This window comes from Prionailurus viverrinus, chromosome X (genome assembly GCF_022837055.1).
Source record: "Prionailurus viverrinus isolate Anna chromosome X, UM_Priviv_1.0, whole genome shotgun sequence".
NCBI classification, from domain to species: domain Eukaryota; kingdom Metazoa; phylum Chordata; class Mammalia; order Carnivora; family Felidae; genus Prionailurus; species Prionailurus viverrinus.
In genome coordinates this window covers 52,304,022-52,324,227 of record NC_062579.1, presented here as the reverse complement: position 1 = coordinate 52,324,227, position 20,206 = coordinate 52,304,022, and the positions used below count along the sequence as shown (strand labels likewise).

Here is a 20,206-nt window from a genome sequence, read left to right as displayed (position 1 = left end):
ACTATTAATTTTCCATGAAGTATCACCTTTTAGCAATATCCCACAAATTTTAAATGTTTTTTTTTTCATCTTTACTCAATTCAAAATACCGTCAAATTTCCCTTTTGATTTCCTTATTTAGCCCATGGGCTATTTAGAAGTGTGCTAGTTTCCAAATATCTGAGCATTTTCCTAAAGATATTTCTGTTAACTGATTCCTAATTTAATTCTATGTGTCCAGAGAATATACTTTGTATGATTTGAATTTTTTTGAATACACTGAGACTTGTATTATAGCCCAGAGGATAATCTATTTTGGCAAATGTTCAGTGTGTACTTGAGAATAAGGTATATTTTGCTGTCGTTGGGTGTGTTTTCAGTATGAGGAGAGCTGTAGATTTATTGTAGATGTTCTTTATCAAGTTGAGAAAGTGGCCTTCTATTTTCACCTTTTCGAGATGATAGTTTTTTAAAATCACGAATTGGTATTGAGTTTTGTCAAATCCTGTTTATGTATAAGTTGATATGATCATGTGATCTTTCTTCTTTACTGTGTTAATATGGCAAATTGCAATGATTATTTTTCAAATACTAACCAGTCTTACATTCCTGAAATAAACCCTCTTGGTCATGGTGTTACTTCTTTGAATGTATTGCTTTTTCCTACTTGTTAATATTTGCTAAGGATCTTTGCATCTGTATTTGTGAGGGAAATTGGTCTATAGTTTCTGATTTTGTACTGCCTTTGTCTGACTTTGTTACCAGGATAATATTGTCTTGATGAAAGAATTGGGAAGTGTTTGTTTCTCTATTAGGTCTGGAAGATATTTTATAGAATTTTTAATTCTTTTTTAGATATTTGGTAGAATTCCTCAGTGAAACTGTTTTGTTTTGAAACATCTTTTTCGGGAGTTTTTATTTTTTTTTTCAAGAGTTTTTATTTTTATTTTTTTATGTTTATTTATTTTTGAGAAAGAGAGAGCACATGCAGGGGAGGGGCAGAGAGTGGGGTGGACAGAAGATCCCAAGCAGGCTCCACACTGACAGCAGAGAGCCCAGTGTGGGGCTCAAACCCACAAACTGTGAAATCATGACCTGAGCCAAAGTTAGATGCCTAACTGACTGAGCCACCCAGGTGGCCCTTTTACAGGAGTTTTTAAATTACAAATTCAATTTCCTTAATAGTTGTAGTTATTCAATTTTATATATTTTATAAATATGTTGTTTTTCAAATTATATATTTTATATTTCACTGGTGAATTGTGTTAGTTTTGTTGCTTTGGGGGGAATTGGTCCATTTCATCAAACTTATTAAATTTATGTATGTGGAATTGCTCATAGTATTCTCTTGTCCTTTTGATGTATTCAGGGTCTGTAATAATATCCCCTGCTTCATTCCTGATACTAGTAATTTGAATCTGGTCTCTTTATTTCTCAGTCTTGCTAGATGGTTGTCAATTTCATATAATATATATATATATATATATATATATATATATTTTCATTTTTAAATTTGACACACAATGTTAAACTAGTTTCAGGTGTACAGCATAGTGATTCAGTATCTTTATACATTGTGCTTTGCTCACCACAAGTGTAGCTACCATCTGTCACCATACAAAACTATTACAATTATCATTGACTATATTGATGCTGTTCCTTTTATTCCCATGACTTTATCTCACAACTGGAAGCCTGTATCTCCTACTCCCCTTCACCCATTTTACCCATTCACCCACCCCTCTTTTGTTTATTTATTCATTTTTTTCTGTTTTTAAATTCCACATGTAGAATCATACAGTATTTGTCTTTGACTTATTTCACTTAACTTAATACCCTGTAGGCCCATCTATGTTGTTGCAAATGGCAAAATCTCATTCTTTTTTATGGCTGCTTAATATTCCATTGCATATATATTAATCTATTCATCTGTTTATGGACACTTAGGATGCTTCCATAACTTGGCTATTGTAAAATATGCTGCAATAAACACAGGGATGCATCTTCTGGAGTTGTTTTTGTTTTCTTTGAGTAAATACCCAGTAGTAGAATTATTGGATCATATGGTATTTCTATTATTAAGTTTTTGAGAAATCTCAATACTGTTTTCCACAGTGGCTGTACCAGTTTACATTTCCACCAACAGTGCATGAGGGTTTCTTTTTATCAACATCCTCACTAACACTTTTATCTTGTCTTTTTATTTTGGCCATCTGGCAAGTGTAAGCTGATATCTCATTGTGGTTTTGATTTGCATTTTTCTGATAATGAATGATGTTAAGCATCTTTTCATGTATCTTTTGACCATCTGTGTGTCTTTTTTTTGTTAATATACATTTTTTGAAGAACCAACTTTAGCTTTTAGATCTATTGATTTTTCTATTTTTTGTTTTAATTTTATTGATTTCTGCTCTTATGTTTATTATTTACTTATTTCTGCTTACTTTAAGAGGTTTAATTTGTTTTTCCTTTTCTAGCTTCTTCACAGTGATAGCTTACCTTACTGATTTGAGACTTTTTTTTCTTTTCTAATATAAGCCTTTAAGGATAAAAAACTTCCCTGTCAGTGCTGCTATATCTGCACCCCACAAATGTTGCTATATTGTTTTCAGTTTAACCCGGTTATCTTTCTGGTACTGATTTCTATCTGATCTGTGTTACCAGAGAACATACTGTATGTTTTTACTTAAGCTTCTTAAGGTTTGTCTTATGGCCCAGAATATGGTCTATTTCAGTGTATATTCTGTGGACACTTGGAAAGATTGTGTATTCTGCTACTGTTTGATGATGTCTACTGTAAATGTCAGATCCTGTTAGTTGATGAGTATGTATCTTAACTGGTTTTTGTTTAGTTCTGTGAATTTTTGAAAGGGAGTGTTGAAGTCTGCAACTCTAATTGTGGACTTATTTCTTCTTTTAGTTCTATCCGGTTTTGCTTCTTGTGCTTTGCAGGTGTGTGTGTGTGTGTGTGTGTGTGTGTGTGTGTGTACGTTTATATCTTCTTTTTTGCTAGTAATAATCATGGCAAAGCTTTCTTTTTTAAGAATATTTTTTAATGTTTATTTTTGAGAGACAGAAACAGAGTATGAATGGGGCAGGGGCAGAAAGAGAGGGAGACACAGAATCTGAAGCAGGCTCCAGGCTCTGAGCTGTCAGCTCAGAGCCAGAGATGGGGCTTGAACCCATGAACTGTGAGATCATGACCTGAGCTGAAGCTGGATGCTTAACTGACTGAGCCACCCAGGTGCCTCCATGGCAAAGCTTTCTTAACAACTAAAAGCTACAAACCACAATCAGGAAAAGTAAAGCTAAAAGGCACTAGGACCAAAGTCTAAAGGACATTGGGAACAAGCTTCCAAGAGTTCCTTCCCAATAGAGTTGCACAGGACATGCTTAATTCTTCTAGCAATGAGTATGACAACACGTGTGAACCGTTATCAGGCAGCTCATTAGAGACTAAGTCCCTAATGCTTTACGGTACCCCTCCCTAGCACATACCAAGATTCCAGACACCCAGAAGGGAAGTAGATGTTCAGTATAAACCATTTTGTTTGCACAGTCCAGGCATAGTGAGTCACCCTTATTGTTAAGGGAAAGTTTTATATCAGTGTAGGGAACTCAGCCAAGGGCCAACCTTGCCAGCAGGCCTTTCTTTTTTTTTTAAGTTTTCATTTAAATTCCAGTTAGGTAATATACAATGCAATATTAGTTTTGGGTGTATAATTTAGTGTTTCAACACTTACATATAACACCTGGTGTTCTTCAGAAGTGCACTCCTCAATCCCCATCACCTATTTCACCCTACCCATCCCCTTCTGGTAACCATCAGTTTATTCTCTATAGTTAGGTGTCTGTTTTTTGGTTTTGCCTCTCCCTTTTTTCCCTATGATCTTTTGTTTTGTTTTATAAACTCCACATACAAGTGAAATCGTATGGTATTTGTCTTTGACTGACTTATTTTGCTTAGCATAATACACTCTAGCTCCATCCACATAGTTGCAAATGGCAAGATTTCATTCTTTTTATGGCTGAGCAATATTCCATTGCATATATATACCACCTCTTCTTTATCCATTCATCAGTCAATGAACACTTGGACTGTTTCCATAATTTGGCTATTGTAGATAATGCTGCTGTAAACATTGGGGTGCGTGTATCCCTTTGAATTTATTTGTATTTTTGTACTCTTTTGGGTAAATACCTAGTAGTGCAATTGCTGGATCGTAGGGTAGTTCTATTTTTAACTTTTTGAGGAACTTCCATACTGTTTTCCAGAGTGGCTGCACCACTTTGCATGCCCACCAACAGTGCAAGAGGGTTCCCCTTTCTCCACATCCTTGCCAACACCTGTTGTTTCTTGTGTGCAAGCAGGGCTTTCTAATAATAGGCAATCTCAGCTTTGCTATGTGTACTCTTTTCTGCACTGTGTCATTTACTGATGTATATATCCTTACCAAACATAAACATATAAGTGATGGGTATATACCCCTAAGGCTGTAATTTCTGTAAAGTAGCATTTCCAAGTCCTTTTTAATATGCCTGTTTCAAGATTCTATATATGTATTTATCTACATTTTTATTCCATTACCTGAATTGCTTCTCTAGTTTTTCAGCCTCAAAATCTTGTTTTTCAGTTTTTTTATTCTAATATAATAATGCATTCTAGTTTTTTTCTCCTTTACTGTATCTTTTCCCCCCAACAATTGTTTCTTCTTTCAATTATATTTTGGTAAAATACTCATTTTCCTTTACAGCTAATGGTTTATTCACATAGAAAAAAAGAAAGTAAAGGGCCATTGGCTTTCGGGAGGGGTTGTTGAGGAGCCTTTCCTTCTCCTTCAGATCCCTGAAGGGATGAGGGCTCCAGGGAAAGCTAGAGAGGAATCATGCCCAGGTAACAGATTCCTAAGAGCTGACACTAAGAGACGAGGCCTGTGGATAGGGGCTGAGTCTGTAGAGAGAAGGGGAAGTTGCTGAAAGTGTGGATCTGGTAGAGGCAACAAATAGCCTGGATTTGCTGTTAGGTTCTGAGCTGTGAAAGCCCTGAGCAGCCTGGTTGGGTGAGTGAAAGGGCTTAAAGAAATGTGGAAGGCCTGACCCATCCTCTCTGCCTCACTCTGTAGATGGAGAGTTTGTATATGGTGGCATATTCCTGGCAGCACTTCATATGACTTTATTATATCCTAATTGTCAGCATTTACTTTGACCACATCTTTAGCATTTGTACAGATATCTCATGGGAGGAAGAGGACTCAAGTAAAATGATTTATAGGTAACTTAAATTAATGAAAACATTTAATAGGGGAGTTAAATAATTTTCCTTTGAATCATATCTATCACCATTGTTATTGTGACCCTGAATATTATTTTCACAGGAAGTCGGAATAAAATGGGAAAAACTCTGGGGTAAACAGAGTTGGCTGCAAATCCTGCATGCTGCTTTTGTGTCTATTTTCTGGACTTTCTGAGCCTCAACTGCAAAATGAGTATGATGCAACACACTTTATGGTGTTAATATGAAAATTTAGTAAGATAGGGTGTATAAGGTGCTTAATGCACTATTTAGCATAGAACAAATACTCAATATTTGTAACTTTTCATTACTTTCATGACTGACTCTCCTTATGCCCTTTCTACGAATAGTATCTTGTATCATGCCATTAAATATTCTTCATTTGTAATGTTTGAAGAAAATTTGGGCTTTTCATGGGGAGAATGATTTTAATAGTTTTTTAATTATTTTTCTCCAGAATTGATGACAGGAAAGGCCAAATTGGGAGTTCTGGTTTTCTTTCCTATAGATTTCTGTGTAAAAAAGAAATCTGTGTTACATGATTTATATCTATATAGTTATCTTCTGATATTTGGATAGCAATTTTTTTCTTTTTCCTCTTTCTTTTTAGGTGTTAAGGAGACTACTAGGAGAAAAGGGATAGTGAAAGTTTAAAAATCAAGCAGAACTAAAAAAATTTAAATAAATAAAAACCAAGAAGAACTTTTAGGTAAAGCCTTCTGATTTGAGATGGTTGACAATCAAATTGGCCAAAACTAAAGTTTCATTATATTAGGTGATGCTGGTGGGAATTTAAATTTTTATATGCACCGATTGACATTTCCAAGTTGCCAGCTTCTCCAGCACCCATTCTTTTGGGGGACAAATTGACGGGATCAAAATTTAAAGTGCTCATACTCAGCAGTTTTATTCCTTGGTATTTAAATGTGGTACCTCGCATGTTTACAAGGATATTTGCTGGAACATTGCTTGTAATAGTGAAATATTGAAAGCATCCTGAATACCATCAATAGAGGAATAGATTAGAAAAGTAAGTTATCTCTATACTATAAAAATACTATGTGGGAATTAAAAAGGGTAAGGTAAATCTATATGTGATGAACTCTAAGACATAGTATTGAAAGAAAAAGAAGCAAAGTATATGTAATATGTCATTTATATATTGTAAAAACTATGTTTAAGTACAGACATATAAATGTACCAGGGAAGGCCCAAAGAAGATACTTATTAATCTTACAAGTGTCTACCTCTTAGCAAGGGGCTGGTACAGGGTAGGGGTCCAAGGAAATGTAAGCTTTATCTTTGTTATTTGTACTTTTTTATTAAATTTTTTAAAATTTTCATAAAATACACATAACATAAAATTTACCATCTTAACCATTTTTAAGTGTCCAGTTCACTATTGTTAAGTACATTCACATTGTTTTGCAACCAATCTCCAGAGCACTCTCTTCATCTTGCAAAACCGAACCTCTATGCCCACTGAACAATAACTCCTGAGTCCCCCTTCCCCAAGCCCCTTGCATATACCAATCTACTTTCTGTCTCTATGAAGGACTAGTATAGGTACCCTATATTAGTGAAATTATACAGTATTTGCCTTTTTCTGACTGGTGTATTTCACTTAGCATAATGTTCTCAAAATTCAACCATTTTGTAGCATGTGTCAGAATTCCCTCCCTTTTAAAACCTGCATAATATTCCATTGTATGTATATACTACATTTCATTTATCCATTCAGCTGTTGATGAGACTTAGGTTACTTCCATATTTTGGCTATTGTGAATAATGCTATGAAAATGGATATACAAATATTTATTTGAGACCCTGCTTTCAGTTATTTCTGGTTTATACCCCAAAACAGAATTACTGGATAATATGGAAATTCTATTTTTAATTTTTTAAGGAACTGCTATATTTTTTTTCCATAATAGCTATATCATTTTACATGCCCACCAACAGTGGCACAAGATGTCCAATTTTTACATCCTCACCAACACTTGTTATTTTTTGGTTTTTTTGATAGCACCTATCTTAATGGGTGTAAGGTGGCATCTCAATGTAATTTTGATTCGCATTTCCCTAATGGTTTGTGATACTGATTATCTTTTCATGTGATTGTTGCCACTTGTATGTCTTTTTTGGAGAAATGTCTTTTCAAGTTATTTACCAGTTTTTAAATCAGGTTGTTTACTTTTTTTGTTGTTGAGTTTTAGGAGTTCTTTACATATTCTGGATATTAATCCCATATCAGATATGATTTGAAATTTTTTCTCCCATTCCATAGATAGCCTATTTTACTCTGTTGTATCCTTTGTTACACAAAAGTTTTAAATTTTAATGTAGTCCAGTTTATCTATTTTTGCTTTTGTTTCCTGTGATTTTTGTATCATATCCAAGAAATTCTTACCAAATCCAGTGTTATGAGATTTTCCCCTATATTTTCTTCTTTTTAATGTTTATTTATTTTGAGAGAGGGGGAGAGAGAGAGAGAGCACGCACAAGCATGGGAGGCACAGAGAGAGGGGGGCAAGAGAGAGAGAATCCCAAGCAGGCTCCACACTGTCAGTACAGAGCCTGATGTTGGGGCTTGATCCCACTAATGGTGAGATCATGACCTGAGCCAAAATTGAGTCAGGTGCTCAACTAACTAAGCCACCCAGCCCTGTGTTTTCTTCTAAGAGTTTTATACTTTATCTATTCTGTTTAGGTCATTTGATCCATTTTCAGTTCATTTTTGTGTATGGTATAATATAAATGTCCAGTTTCATTCTTTTGCATACAGATATCCAATTGTCCCAAGATCATTTATTGAAAAGACTGTTCTTTCCTCTGCTGAATGGTCTCAACACCCTTGTTGAAAATCATTTGATTGTATGTGAGACATTTTATTTCTGAACTCTGTTCTGTTCCATTGGTGTATATATCTGTCTTTATGTTGTAAATTTTGAAATCGGGAATTGCTAGTCTTACAGCTTTGTTCTTCTGTTTCAGGTTTGTTTTGGCTCTTTGGAGTCCCTTGTAATTCCATATGAATTTTAGGGCGGAGTTTTCCATTTCTGCAAAAAAAAAAAAATCATTGGGATTTTTCATAGAGATTGATTACATTTATTTTTTTTAAATGTTTATTTATTTTTGAGATAGAGAGCACATGTGAGCCGGGGGAGGAACAGAGGGAGAGGGAAAGAGAGAATCCCAAGCAGGCTCTGTGCTGTCAGCGCAGAGCCCTGTGCTGGGCTAGAAATCAGAACCGTGAGATCATGACCTGAGCCAAAATCAAGAGTTGGGCCCTTAACTGACTGAGCCACACAGGTGCCTCAGTAGGGATTACATTTACATCTGTAGATTGCTTTGGTAGTGTTGGCATCTTAACAATATTACATCTTCCAATCCATGAGCTGTTTGCATTTTTAAATAATCCAGATATATTGGTGTACTATTTGTGTGATCAAGCATAAATAAACTTTTTAAAGGAGCTGTTGGCAGAAGGAACTGGTAAATTTCTTTTTTTCTCTTTCAGTTTTATTGAGATATAATTGACATTCATCACTGTGTAAGTTAACGTGTATATCATAGGGGCACCTGAGTGGCTCAGTCAGTTAAGCATCTGACTTCAGCTCAGACCATGATCTCACGATTTGTGGGTTTGAGCCCCGCATTGGGCTCTGTGCCGACAGCTCAGAGCCTGGATCCTGCTTTGTATTCTGTGTCTCCTTCTCTCTCTCCCCCTCCCCAGTCCGTACTCTGTCTCTCAAAAATAAATAAATGTTAAAAAAATTAAAAAAAAAAAGTATATCATAATGGCCTAAAGTGGTCAAAATGCACAAACCTCCAATTATAAGATAAATAAATATGGGGGTATTACATACAACATGACTATAGTTAACACTACTGTATGGTATATTTGGAAGTTGCTAAGCAAGTAGACCCAAAAAGTTCTCATCACAAGGGACTAGTAAATTTCTAATGTCAGTTCATGTGTCTTTGCTTGATCTCATGTTCCAATTTTTATAAATTGGCATTAGTTCTGGAGCCAAAAGCATAAATTAGACATTAGGAGAGAGATGATTATTTGACTGTAGGTGTTCATGACAAGAAAATGTTTGTGGCTGAATAAATTAAACTGAAATTGAATTAAATAGTTTATTGTTTTTTTAATGTTTATTAATTTTTGAAAAAGAGAGAGACAGAGTATGAGTGAGGGAGGGGCAGAGAGAGAGGGAGACAATCTGAAGCCTGAAGCAGGCTTCAGACTCCAAGCTGTCAGCACAGAGCCTGACCCAGGGCTCAAATCCATGAACCATGAGATCATGACCTGAGCCGAAGTCGGACCCTTAGCCAACTGAGCCACCCAGGTGCCCCTAAATAATTTATTGTTAACAAATTGGCTTATTTAGACATGTAATTATATTACCTAAGCTCAGATACAGTTTTATCTTGCATGTTTTGCTCACTGTCATTAGTCCCATTGATCTAAAACCAGTTATTCTATTCATGCCGTTTAAAATTGTGTTTCATTGAACAGAGAATTTGTTGGGTTTGATTTAATGAAGATTATCTGTGAGCGTTTTAAGTCATCAGAAGATATTGGAAAAGCTCTACTGCTCCACATTGACATGCTTTTACAAAGAAAGGAAGAACTGCTTGCCAAGGAGAAGATTGAAGAAATCATTATAGGTCAGTAGGATTTCTGCAAGTTTTAGAAAGGTGTTAACATACATATAATTCTTAGAATAGATGTCAGAACAGTGGCAAAATTCTTAGGTCAGAGGATCCATTTTTCTAACTTCCTTTTTTTTCTCCCTAATCGCCATGAACACCTCACGGATCCAGATTCCACATGTTCAGCAAGCTAGAATGAGAAACTAAGCAGAAATAGCAAAACAGCAAAAACATACAAACCTCTGAGTTTAATCCTCCTATGTAGTGAAAAATTGTGAGATTAGAGACCTAATATCATGATTTCAGTGTGATCTCAAGTAAGCTGTGTGCCTTCTGGCAAGTTAATAACATCTCTGGATCTTGTTTTTTTCTAACTATAAAATTAGAGGTTGTGAAATACGTTCCTATTTTTTTTTTTTAAGTTTTTATTTATTTATTTTGAGAGAGAGAAAGCACAAGTCAGGGAGCAGAGGGGGTGGGGGAGGGAGAATCCCAAGAAGGCTCCACACTCCATGCAGAGGCAGATGCAGGGCTCGATCTCACCAATTGTGAGATCATGACCTGAGCCAAAATTGAGTTGGGTGCTTAACCGACTGAGCCACCCAGGAGCCCCATTTTTTTTTTTGCATTCCTGTTTTTAAATTCTTTTTTAACCCCATGATCCTTTCTTAATGCAATCTTATTTGAATCCTGTCCCAAATAAAAGATTAGAGTTTCTGTTAAAGCAGAGATGTAGAACCAGATTTCATCATTTCCCTGACCCTCTATCTCTCTGCAGATCTCTATACCTTGAAGAACACAGATAAGTATGATCCCTTTCTTAGAAAATTCTCATCCCAATACATCCTCCCAACTCTACACATATACAGAGATATAACAGGAGTGATAGTAAATCTTGATACTGGGTTGTATTCTGAGTAATGGTGTTGTAGGTGACTTACTGCTTTCTTTATATTTTACCAGATTTCTTGAATTTTTACAAGTTTGTATCATGTTTTTATAAAAGCATAATCATTGATACTTTTTAAAAGGAAATATTTTGAGTAGATAATCTCTAAGAACCTTTTGAACTCTAGATTCTGTGAACCATATTTTACTGATAATACGCTCCTTGCAGACCCTCACTAAGTATCCAGTTATTTTTAGACCCAATTTTGATAAGTTTGATTACCTGGTTTTCCAATCCTTAGGATTTTTTTAATGTTTATTTATTTCTGAGACAGAGAGAGACAGAGCATGAGTCGGGGAGGGGCAGAGAGAGAGGGAGACACAGAATCAGAAGCAGGCTCCAGGCCCTGAGCTGTCAGTACAGAGCCCAACACGGGGCTTGAACTCACAAACTGTGAGATCATGACCTGAGCCAAAGTCGGTCGCTCAACCTACTGAGCCACCCAGGTGTCCCAACCAATCCTTGGGATTTTAATGGTAGCATATTACAGAGAAAGGGTCTACAGGGAAATACACAGATAATGTGACTACAAGGAAGGAGAAAACTCTACAAATTTTATAAATCAGTTTCAAATACTTTTAATTTAAAATAATTTTTAAAAAACAAAAATCTGTACTATATAATAATTCCCAAAGGTATCACTATGATATGTTAATAGTACAGTAAAATAGAATAGTTGTTACTGTTGACCTTGAATGAGCAAATGTTAAATTGTGCCTCAGAAAACTAGAAAGTATATTAAAAAAAACATAATTTATAAAACATAATTTTTAGAAAAATTAAGAACTTTAGTGAAATAATTTAGACTTTTTAAAATAAAAAATCTTACGTTTAATGAAAGTTAACTGTCACATTACTAGAAAATGTGTTCATCCAAAATAACTAATTTTCCTAAGGTTATAGTTAGCCAGTTTTGTTGTGACACCTAATTATAAACTTACATTCTCAAAGTATATTTTAAGTAATATTTTAAGTGTAGTATATTCAATAGCTTTTCAGTCTCATGTGAGTTATTTTATCTAAGCCATGGAACAAATTATGTCTGCTGACTGGGCTGGGGTGTCAGAGATTCTTAGTGTTCTTATTAAGAGTTTTGTGGAAATTGATAGTGCCAAAAGGGTAGAAGAGAAGGGACTATAGAATTCTATTACAGTTTAAACTTTACCTTAATCTGTGCTAATGTATTTGAGCCCTGTAAATGTCTAGACCAGAAACAATCAGACATGAGTTACAATTTAAAGTAATAAAGTTTATGTGTAAACGTCGTCTTAAAGCATTTTACAAAGGCTTTAAGGTATAATTGGCCTTTCTTGTGAACTTGATCTGATCTTATTAGTACATAATAATATAAGCAGTTCTTGTTAACGATTTTTAACATTGCTGTCTGTTCATTCACAATAACATTAAAGCACCAGATGATGATCAAATTTGGAACATGGAAAATATGTTAAAAAGAGACTAGGCTGGGAAACTATCACAAATTGATAGAAGAATTACTGTGATTACAGCAAACTCTGATTGTATTATATAATCAGTTTTGCTAGTAAATCTAAAATTGATGATGAGAACCTGTTTGAATATGATTGTGTTTGTAGCCATTACTTAAAGATTATAGGTTCTGAATATAGTTAGCACTCTTCATTTAATGTAATAGATCTTGATTTTTGTTTTTAGAGCTTGGGTTTTTATTTTCAGGTCACCGAAGAGGAAGAAAACTGAAACCAGAATTAGTGAGCTGTTTTCACAACATTCTGTGGCAGAAAGCTGCCAGAAGTTTTGAGGTTTGGGAGCAATCTATTTTCATTCTTTATCTTTCTCTAATCTAACAAATAAGTGTGTTCACTGAAAAATAATAGAGCATCAAATACTTGAATAATCTCTTTGTTTAGGTACCACCTATGTATTAAATATTCATAATGTAGAATGTTTTTTTTTTTTAATTTATTTTTAATTTTTTTTTTTCAACGTTTATTTATTTTTGGGACAGAGAGAGACAGAGCATGAACGGGGGAGGGGCAGAGAGAGAGAGAGACACAGAATCAGAAACAGGCTCCAGGCTCTGAGCCATCAGCCCAGAGCCCGACGCGGGGCTCGAACTCACGGACCGCGAGATCGTGACCTGGCTGAAGTCGGACGCTTAACCGACTGCGCCACCCAGGCGCCCCTCATAATGTAGAATGTTAATGGGCATTGGATAAGAATTTATTTAAAGCTACTAAGATGTGGTTTATCCCCCATTGGGAGCTTACAGTGAAGGGGAAATGACATATCTGATATTAAGATATAGGAAAGTAATTTATTGTAACATGTGAGCAAGAAAGAGTTATATTCCCTTTAAAAAACTGTGATTTAGAGTACAGGGGATTTGTAGGGCAATGAAAATATTTTGAATGATACTATGATGATGGGTACTTGTCATTATACATTTGTGTAAGCCCATAGGATATACAGCACCAAGAGTGAACCCTAATGTAAACTATGGAATTTGGGTGATTATGATGTGTCCATGTAAGTTCATCAGTTGTAATAAATGTACCAATTTGGTAGAGGATGTTGATAATGCGGGAGGCTATGCATGTGTGGGGACAGGAGGTATATAGCCAATCTCTGTACATTTCCTCTCAATTTTTCTGTGAATCTAAAAACTCTTGTTTTTAAAAAAAAATTTTATTAACTTATTTATTAGAGAGAGAGAGCTCACAAGCTGGGGTGGAGAGCAGATGGAGAGAGAGAGAAAATCCCAAGCAGGCTCCATGCTCTCCATGGAATCCGACACAGGGCTTAATATCATGACCCTGGGATCATGACTTGAGCCGAAACCAAGAGTCAGACACTCAACTGACTGAGCCACCCAGGTGCCCCAAACCTAAAACTGCTTTTTAAATAGGTATTGTGCAATAAAAATGCCAAAAAGTAGTAATATTTTTTCTCTTTACAAAAGAATCCAGGTTTATTGTAGAAAAATTTGAAACTTCAGACAAGTTTTTTTTGTTTTTGTTTTGGAAAGTAAAGAATACGTGTGCCTGGCTGACTCAGTGAAACATGTGACTCTTGATACTGGGATCGTGAATTCAAATCCCATGTTGAGTGTAGAGCTTACCTTAAAAAAAAAAAAAACTTAAGAATACTCAAAAACACAGGCAGTAATTTATCTGACATTGGTGGTAGCAACATTTTTCTAGATATGTCTCCTGAAGCAAGGAAAACAAAACCAAAAATAAACTATTGGGACTGCATCAAAATAAAAAGAATCTGCATAGCAAAGGAAACAGTCGACAAAACTAAAAGGCAATCTTTGGAATGGGAGAAGATACTTGTAAATGACATATCCATTAAAAGGTTAGTTTCCAAAATATATATAAAGAAGTGATACAACTCAGTCTCCCCGCAAATAATCCAGCTAAAAATGGACAGAAGACATGAAGAGAAATTTCTCCAAAGAAGACATCCAGATGGCCAGCAAACACATGAAAAGATGCTCAACATCACTCATCATCAGGGAAATGCAAATCAAAACTATAATGAGACACCACTTCACACCTTTCAAAATGGGTAAAGTAAAAAAGATGAGAAACCACAAGTGTTGGTGAGGATGTGGAGAAAAAGGAACCCTCTTTCACTGTTTGCGGGAATGGTACAGCTGCCCTGGAGAATGGTATGGTGGTTCCTTAAAAAGTGAATAATAGAACTACCCTACTAACCAGTAATCACACTACTGGGTATCCAAAAAATATAAAAACACTAATTCAAAGGGATGAATGCACCTATTACTGTAAATAATAACAGCATTATTTACAATAACCAAATTGCGGAAGCAGCCCAAGTGTCCATTGATAGATGAATGGATAAAGAAAAAGTGCTATATATATACAATGGGATATTAATCAGCCATAAAAAAGAATGGGATCTTGCCATTTGCAATGACATGGATGGAACTAGAGAGTATTATGCTAAGTGAAATAAGTCAGGCAGGGAAAGACAAACACCATATGATTTCACTTATATGTGGAATTTAAGAGACAAAGCAAGTGAGCAAAGGGGAAAAAAAGAGAGACAAACCAAGAGACAAACTCTTAACTATAGAGAACAAAATGATTGTTATCTAAAGGGTGGTATGTGGGGGGATAGGTGTTTGTAGCCATAGGTGAAATAGGTGATGGGAATTAAGGACTGCAGTTGTCATGATCAGTACTGGGTGATGCATGGAATTGTCGAAGCACTGTATTGTACACGTGAAACTAATAGAACACTGCAAGGTAACTACATTAGAATTAAAATAGAAATAAAAACAATAAACAACCTAACTTTATACCTCAAGGAACTAGAAAAAGAATAAGCCCAAAGATAGCAGAAGGAAGGAAACAACAAAAAGCAGGAGCAGAAATGAATGAAATAGAGTTTTAAAAAACAGTAGAAAATTTCAGTGAAAATGAGAGTTGGTTTTTTGAAAAGATAAATGAAATTGACAAATGTTTAGCTAGACTAACCAGGAAAAAAAGACAGCAAACTCAAATAAAATTAGAAATGAAAGGGGAGTCTTTTTGCAAGATGGCGGCTTAGGAGGACGCTGGGCTCACCGCACGTCCTGCTGATCACTTAGATTCCATCTACACCTGCCTAAGTAACCCAGAAAACCGCCAGAGGATTAGCAGAACGGAGTCGCCGGAGCCAAACGCAGACGAGAGGCCCACGGAAGAGGGTAGGAAGGGCGGCGAGGCGGTGCGCGCTCCACGGACTGGCGGGAGGGAGCCGGGGCAGAGGGGCGGCTCGCCGGCCAAGCAGAGCCCCTGAGTCTGGCTTGCAAAAGCGGAGGGGCTGGGCGGACTGTGTTGCGACAGCAAGCGCAACTTAGCTTCTGGGAGGTCATAAGTTAACAGCTCTGCTCGGAAAGCGGGAAGGCTGGAGGACAAAGGGAGGGAGAGCTGCTGAGCCCCCTGACAACAGAGCTCAGTTTGGTGGGGAACAAAGGCGCTCGCCAGCGCCATCTCCCCCGCCCATCCCCCAGCCAAAATCCCAAAGAGAACCAGTTCCTGCCAGGGAACTTGCTCGCTCGGCGCAAACACCCAACTCTGCGCTTCTGCAGAGCCAAACCTCCGGCAGCGGATCTGACTCCCTCCCGCTGCCACAGGGCCCCTCCTGAAGTGGATCACCTAAGGAGAAGCGATCTAAGCCTGCCCCTCCTGCCCCCGTGCACCTTGCCTACCCACCCCAGCTAATACGCCAGATCCCCAGCATCACAAGCCTGGCAGGATGCAAGTAGCCCAGACGAGCCACACCACCCCACAGTGAATCCCGCCCCTAGGAGAGGGGAAGAGAAGGCACACAACAGTCTGACTGTGGCCCCAGCGGTGGGCTGGGGGCAGACATCAGGTCTGACTGCGGCCCCGCCCACCAACTCCAGTTATACACCACAGCACAGGGGAAGTGCCCTGCAGGTCCTCACCACGCCAGGGACTATCCAAAATGACCAAGCAGAAGAATTCCCCTCAGAAGAATCTCCAGGAAATAACAACAGCTAATGAGCTGATCAAAAAGGATTTAAATAATATAACAGAAAGTGAATTTAGAATAATAGTCATAAAATTAATCGCTGGGCTTGAAAACAGTATACAGGACAGCAGAGAATCTCTTGCTACAGAGATCAAGGGACTAAGGAACAGTCACGAGGAGCTGAAAAACGCTTTAAACGAAATGCATAACAAAATGGAAACCACCACGGCTTGGCTTGAAGAGGCAGAGGAGAGAATAGGTGAACTAGAAGATAAAGTTATGGAAAAAGAGGAAGCTGAGAAAAAGAGAGATAAATCCAGGAGTATGAGGGGAAAATTAGAGAACTAAGTGATACACTAAAAAGAAATAATATACGCATAATTGGTATCCCAGAGGAGGAAGAAAGAGGGAAAGGTGCTGAAGGGGTACTTGAAGAAATAATAGCTGAGAACTTCCCTGAACTGGGGAAGGAAAAAGGCATTGAAATCCAAGAGGCACAGAGAACTCCCTTCAGACGTAACTTGAATCGATCTTCTGCACGACATATCATAGTGAAACTGGCCAAATACAAGGATAAAGAGAAAATTCTGAAAGCAGCAAGGGGTAAACGTGCCCTCACATATAAAGGGAGACCTATAAGACTAGTGACTGATCTCTCTTTTGAAACCTGGCAGGCCAGAAAGAATTGGCACGAGATTTTCAGGGTGCTAGACAGAAAAAATATGCAGCCAAGAATCCTTTATCCAGCAAGTCTGTCATTTAGAATAGAAGGAGAGATTAAGGTCTTCCCAAACAAACAAAAACTGAAGGAATTTGTCACCACTAAACCAGCCCTACAAGAGATCCTAAGGGGGACCCTGTGAGACAAAGTCCCAGAGACATCACTACAAGCATAAAACATACAGACATCACAATGACTCTAAACCCATATCTTTCTATAATAACACTGAATGTAAATGGATTAAATGCGCCAACCAAAAGACATAGGGTATCAGAATGGATAAAAAAACAAGACCCATCTATTTGCTGTCTACAAGAGACTCATTTTAGACCTGAGGACACCTTTAGATTGAGAGTGAGGGGATGGAGAACTATTTATCATGCGACTGGAAGCCAAAAGAAAGCTGGAGTAGCCATACTTATATCAGACAAACTAGACTTTAAATTAAAGGCTGTAACAAGAGATGAAGAAGGACATTATATAATAGTTACAGGGTCTATCCATCAGGAAGAGCTAACAATTATAAATGTCTATGCGCCGAATACCGGAGCCCCCAAATATATAAAACAATTACTCATAAACATAAGCAACCTTATTGAGAAGAATGTGGTCATTGCAGGGGACTTTAACACCCCACTTACAGAAATGGATAGATCATCTAGACACACGGTCAATAAAGAAACAAGGGCCCTGAATGAGACATTGGATCAGATGGACTTGACAGATATATTTAGAACTCTGCATCCCAAAGCAACAGAATATGCTTTCTTCTCGAGTGCACATGGAACATTCTCCAAGATAGATCATATACTGGGTCACAAAACAGCCCTTCATAAGTTTACAAGAATTGAAATTATACCATGCTTACTCAGACCACAATGCTATGAAGCTTGAAATCAACCACAGAAAAAAGTCTGGAAAACCTCCAAAAGCATGGAGGTTAAAGAACACCCTACTAACGAATGAGTGGGTCAACCAGGCAATTAGAGAAGAAATTAAAAAATATATGGAAACAAACGAAAATGAAAATACAACAATCCAAACGCTTTGGGACGCAGCAAAGGCAGTCCTGAGAGGAAAATACATTGCCATCCAGGCCTATCTCAAGAAACAAGAAAAATCCCAAATACAAAATCTAACAGCACACCTAAAGGAACTAGAAGCAGAACAGCAAAGGCAGCCTAAACCCAGCAGAAGAAGAGAAATAATAAAGATCAGAGCAGAAATAAACAATATAGAATCTAAAAAAACTGTAGAGCAGATCAACTAAACCAAGAGTTGGTTTTTTGAAAAAATAAACAAAATTGACAAACCTCTAGCCAGGCTTCTCAAAAAGAAAAGGGAGATGACCCAAATAGATAAAATCATGAATGAAAATGGAATTATTACAACCAATCCCTCAGAGATACAAACAATTATCAGGGAATACTATGAAAAATTATATGCCAACAAATTGGACAACCTGGAAGAAATGGACAAATTCCTGAACACCCACACTCTTCCAAAACTCAATCAGGAGGAAATAGAAAGCTTGAACAGACCCATAACCAGTGAAGAAATTGAATCGGTTATCAAAAATCTCCCAACAAATAAGAGTCCAGGACCAGATGGCTTCCCAGGGGAGTTCTACCAGACGTTTAAAGCAGAGATAATACCTATCCTTCTCAAGCTATTCCAAGAAATAGAAAGGGAAGGAAAACTCCCAGACTCATTCTATGAAGCCAGTATTACTTTGATTCCTAAACCAGACAGAGACCCAGTAAAAAAAGAGAACTACAGGCCAATATCCCTGAAGAATATGGATGCAAAAATTCTCAATAAGACACTAGCAAATCGAATTCAACGGCATATAAAAAGAATTATTCACCATGATCAAGTGGGATTCATTCCTGGGATGCAGGGCTGGTTCAACATTCGCAAATCAATCAACGTGATACATCACAGTAACAAAAAAAAAGAGAAGAACCATATGATCCTGTCAATCAATGCAGAAAAGGCCTTCGACAAAATCCAGCACCCTTTCTTAATAAAAACCCTTGAGAAAGTCGGGATAGAAGGAACATACTTAAAGATCATAAAAGCCATTTATGAAAAGCCCATGGCTAACATCATCCTCAACGGGGAAAAACTGAGAGCTTTTTCCCTGAGATCAGGAACACGACAGGGATGCCCACTCTCACCGCTGCTGTTTAACATAGTGCTGGAAGTTCTAGCATCAGCAATCAGACAACAAAAGGAAATCAAAGGCATCAAAATTGGCAAAGATGAAGTCAAGCTTTCGCTTTTTGCAGATGACATGATATTATACATGGAAAACCCGATAGAGTCCACCAAAAGTCTGCTAGAACTGATACATGAATTCAGCAAAGTTGCAGGATACAAAATCAATGTACAGAAATCAGTTGCATTCTTATACACTAACAATGAAGCAACAAAAAGACAAATAAAGAAACTGATCCCATTCACAATTGCACCAAGAAGCATAAAATACCTAGGGATAAATCTAACCAAAGATGTAAAGGATCTGTATGCTGAAAACTATAGAAAGCTTATGAAGGAAATTGAAGAAGATTTAAAGAAATGGAAAGACATTCCCTGCTCATGGATTGGAAAAATAAATATTGTCAAAATGTCAATACTACCCAAAGCTATCTACACATTCAATGCAATCCCAAGCAAAATTGCACCAGCATTCTTCTCGAAACTAGAACAAGCAATCCTAAAATTCATATGGAACCACAAAAGGCCCCGAATAGCCAAAGTAATTTTGAAGAAGAAGACCAAAGCAGGAGGCATCAGAATCCCAGACTTTAGCCTCTACTACAAAGCTGTCACCATCAAGACAGCATGGTATTGGCACAAAAACAGACACATAGACCAATGGAATAGAATAGAAACCCCAGAACTAGTCCCACAAACGGATGGCCAACTCATCTTTGACAAAGCAGGAAAGAACATCCAATGGAAAAAAGACAGCCTCTTTAACAAATGGTGCTGGGAGAACTGGACAGCAACATGCAGAAGAATGAAACTAGACCACTTTCTCACACCATTCACAAAAATAAACTCAAAATGGATAAAGGACCTAAATGTGAGACAGGAAACCATCAAA

At 37.1% G+C, this 20,206-nt stretch overlaps 1 protein-coding gene across 1 annotated transcript in view; it reads left to right on the top strand.

The window, feature by feature from the left end:
• TEX11 (testis expressed 11) overlaps positions 1 to 20,206 on the top strand; it is a 250,439-nt gene that overhangs the window by 110,141 nt on the left and 120,092 nt on the right. Inside the window, exons 14-15 of the mRNA XM_047843907.1 lie at positions 9,798 to 9,949; positions 12,579 to 12,664. Coding sequence (XP_047699863.1) covers positions 9,798 to 9,949; positions 12,579 to 12,664 — 238 coding nt within the window. The remainder of the gene's footprint in view (positions 1 to 9,797; positions 9,950 to 12,578; positions 12,665 to 20,206) is intronic.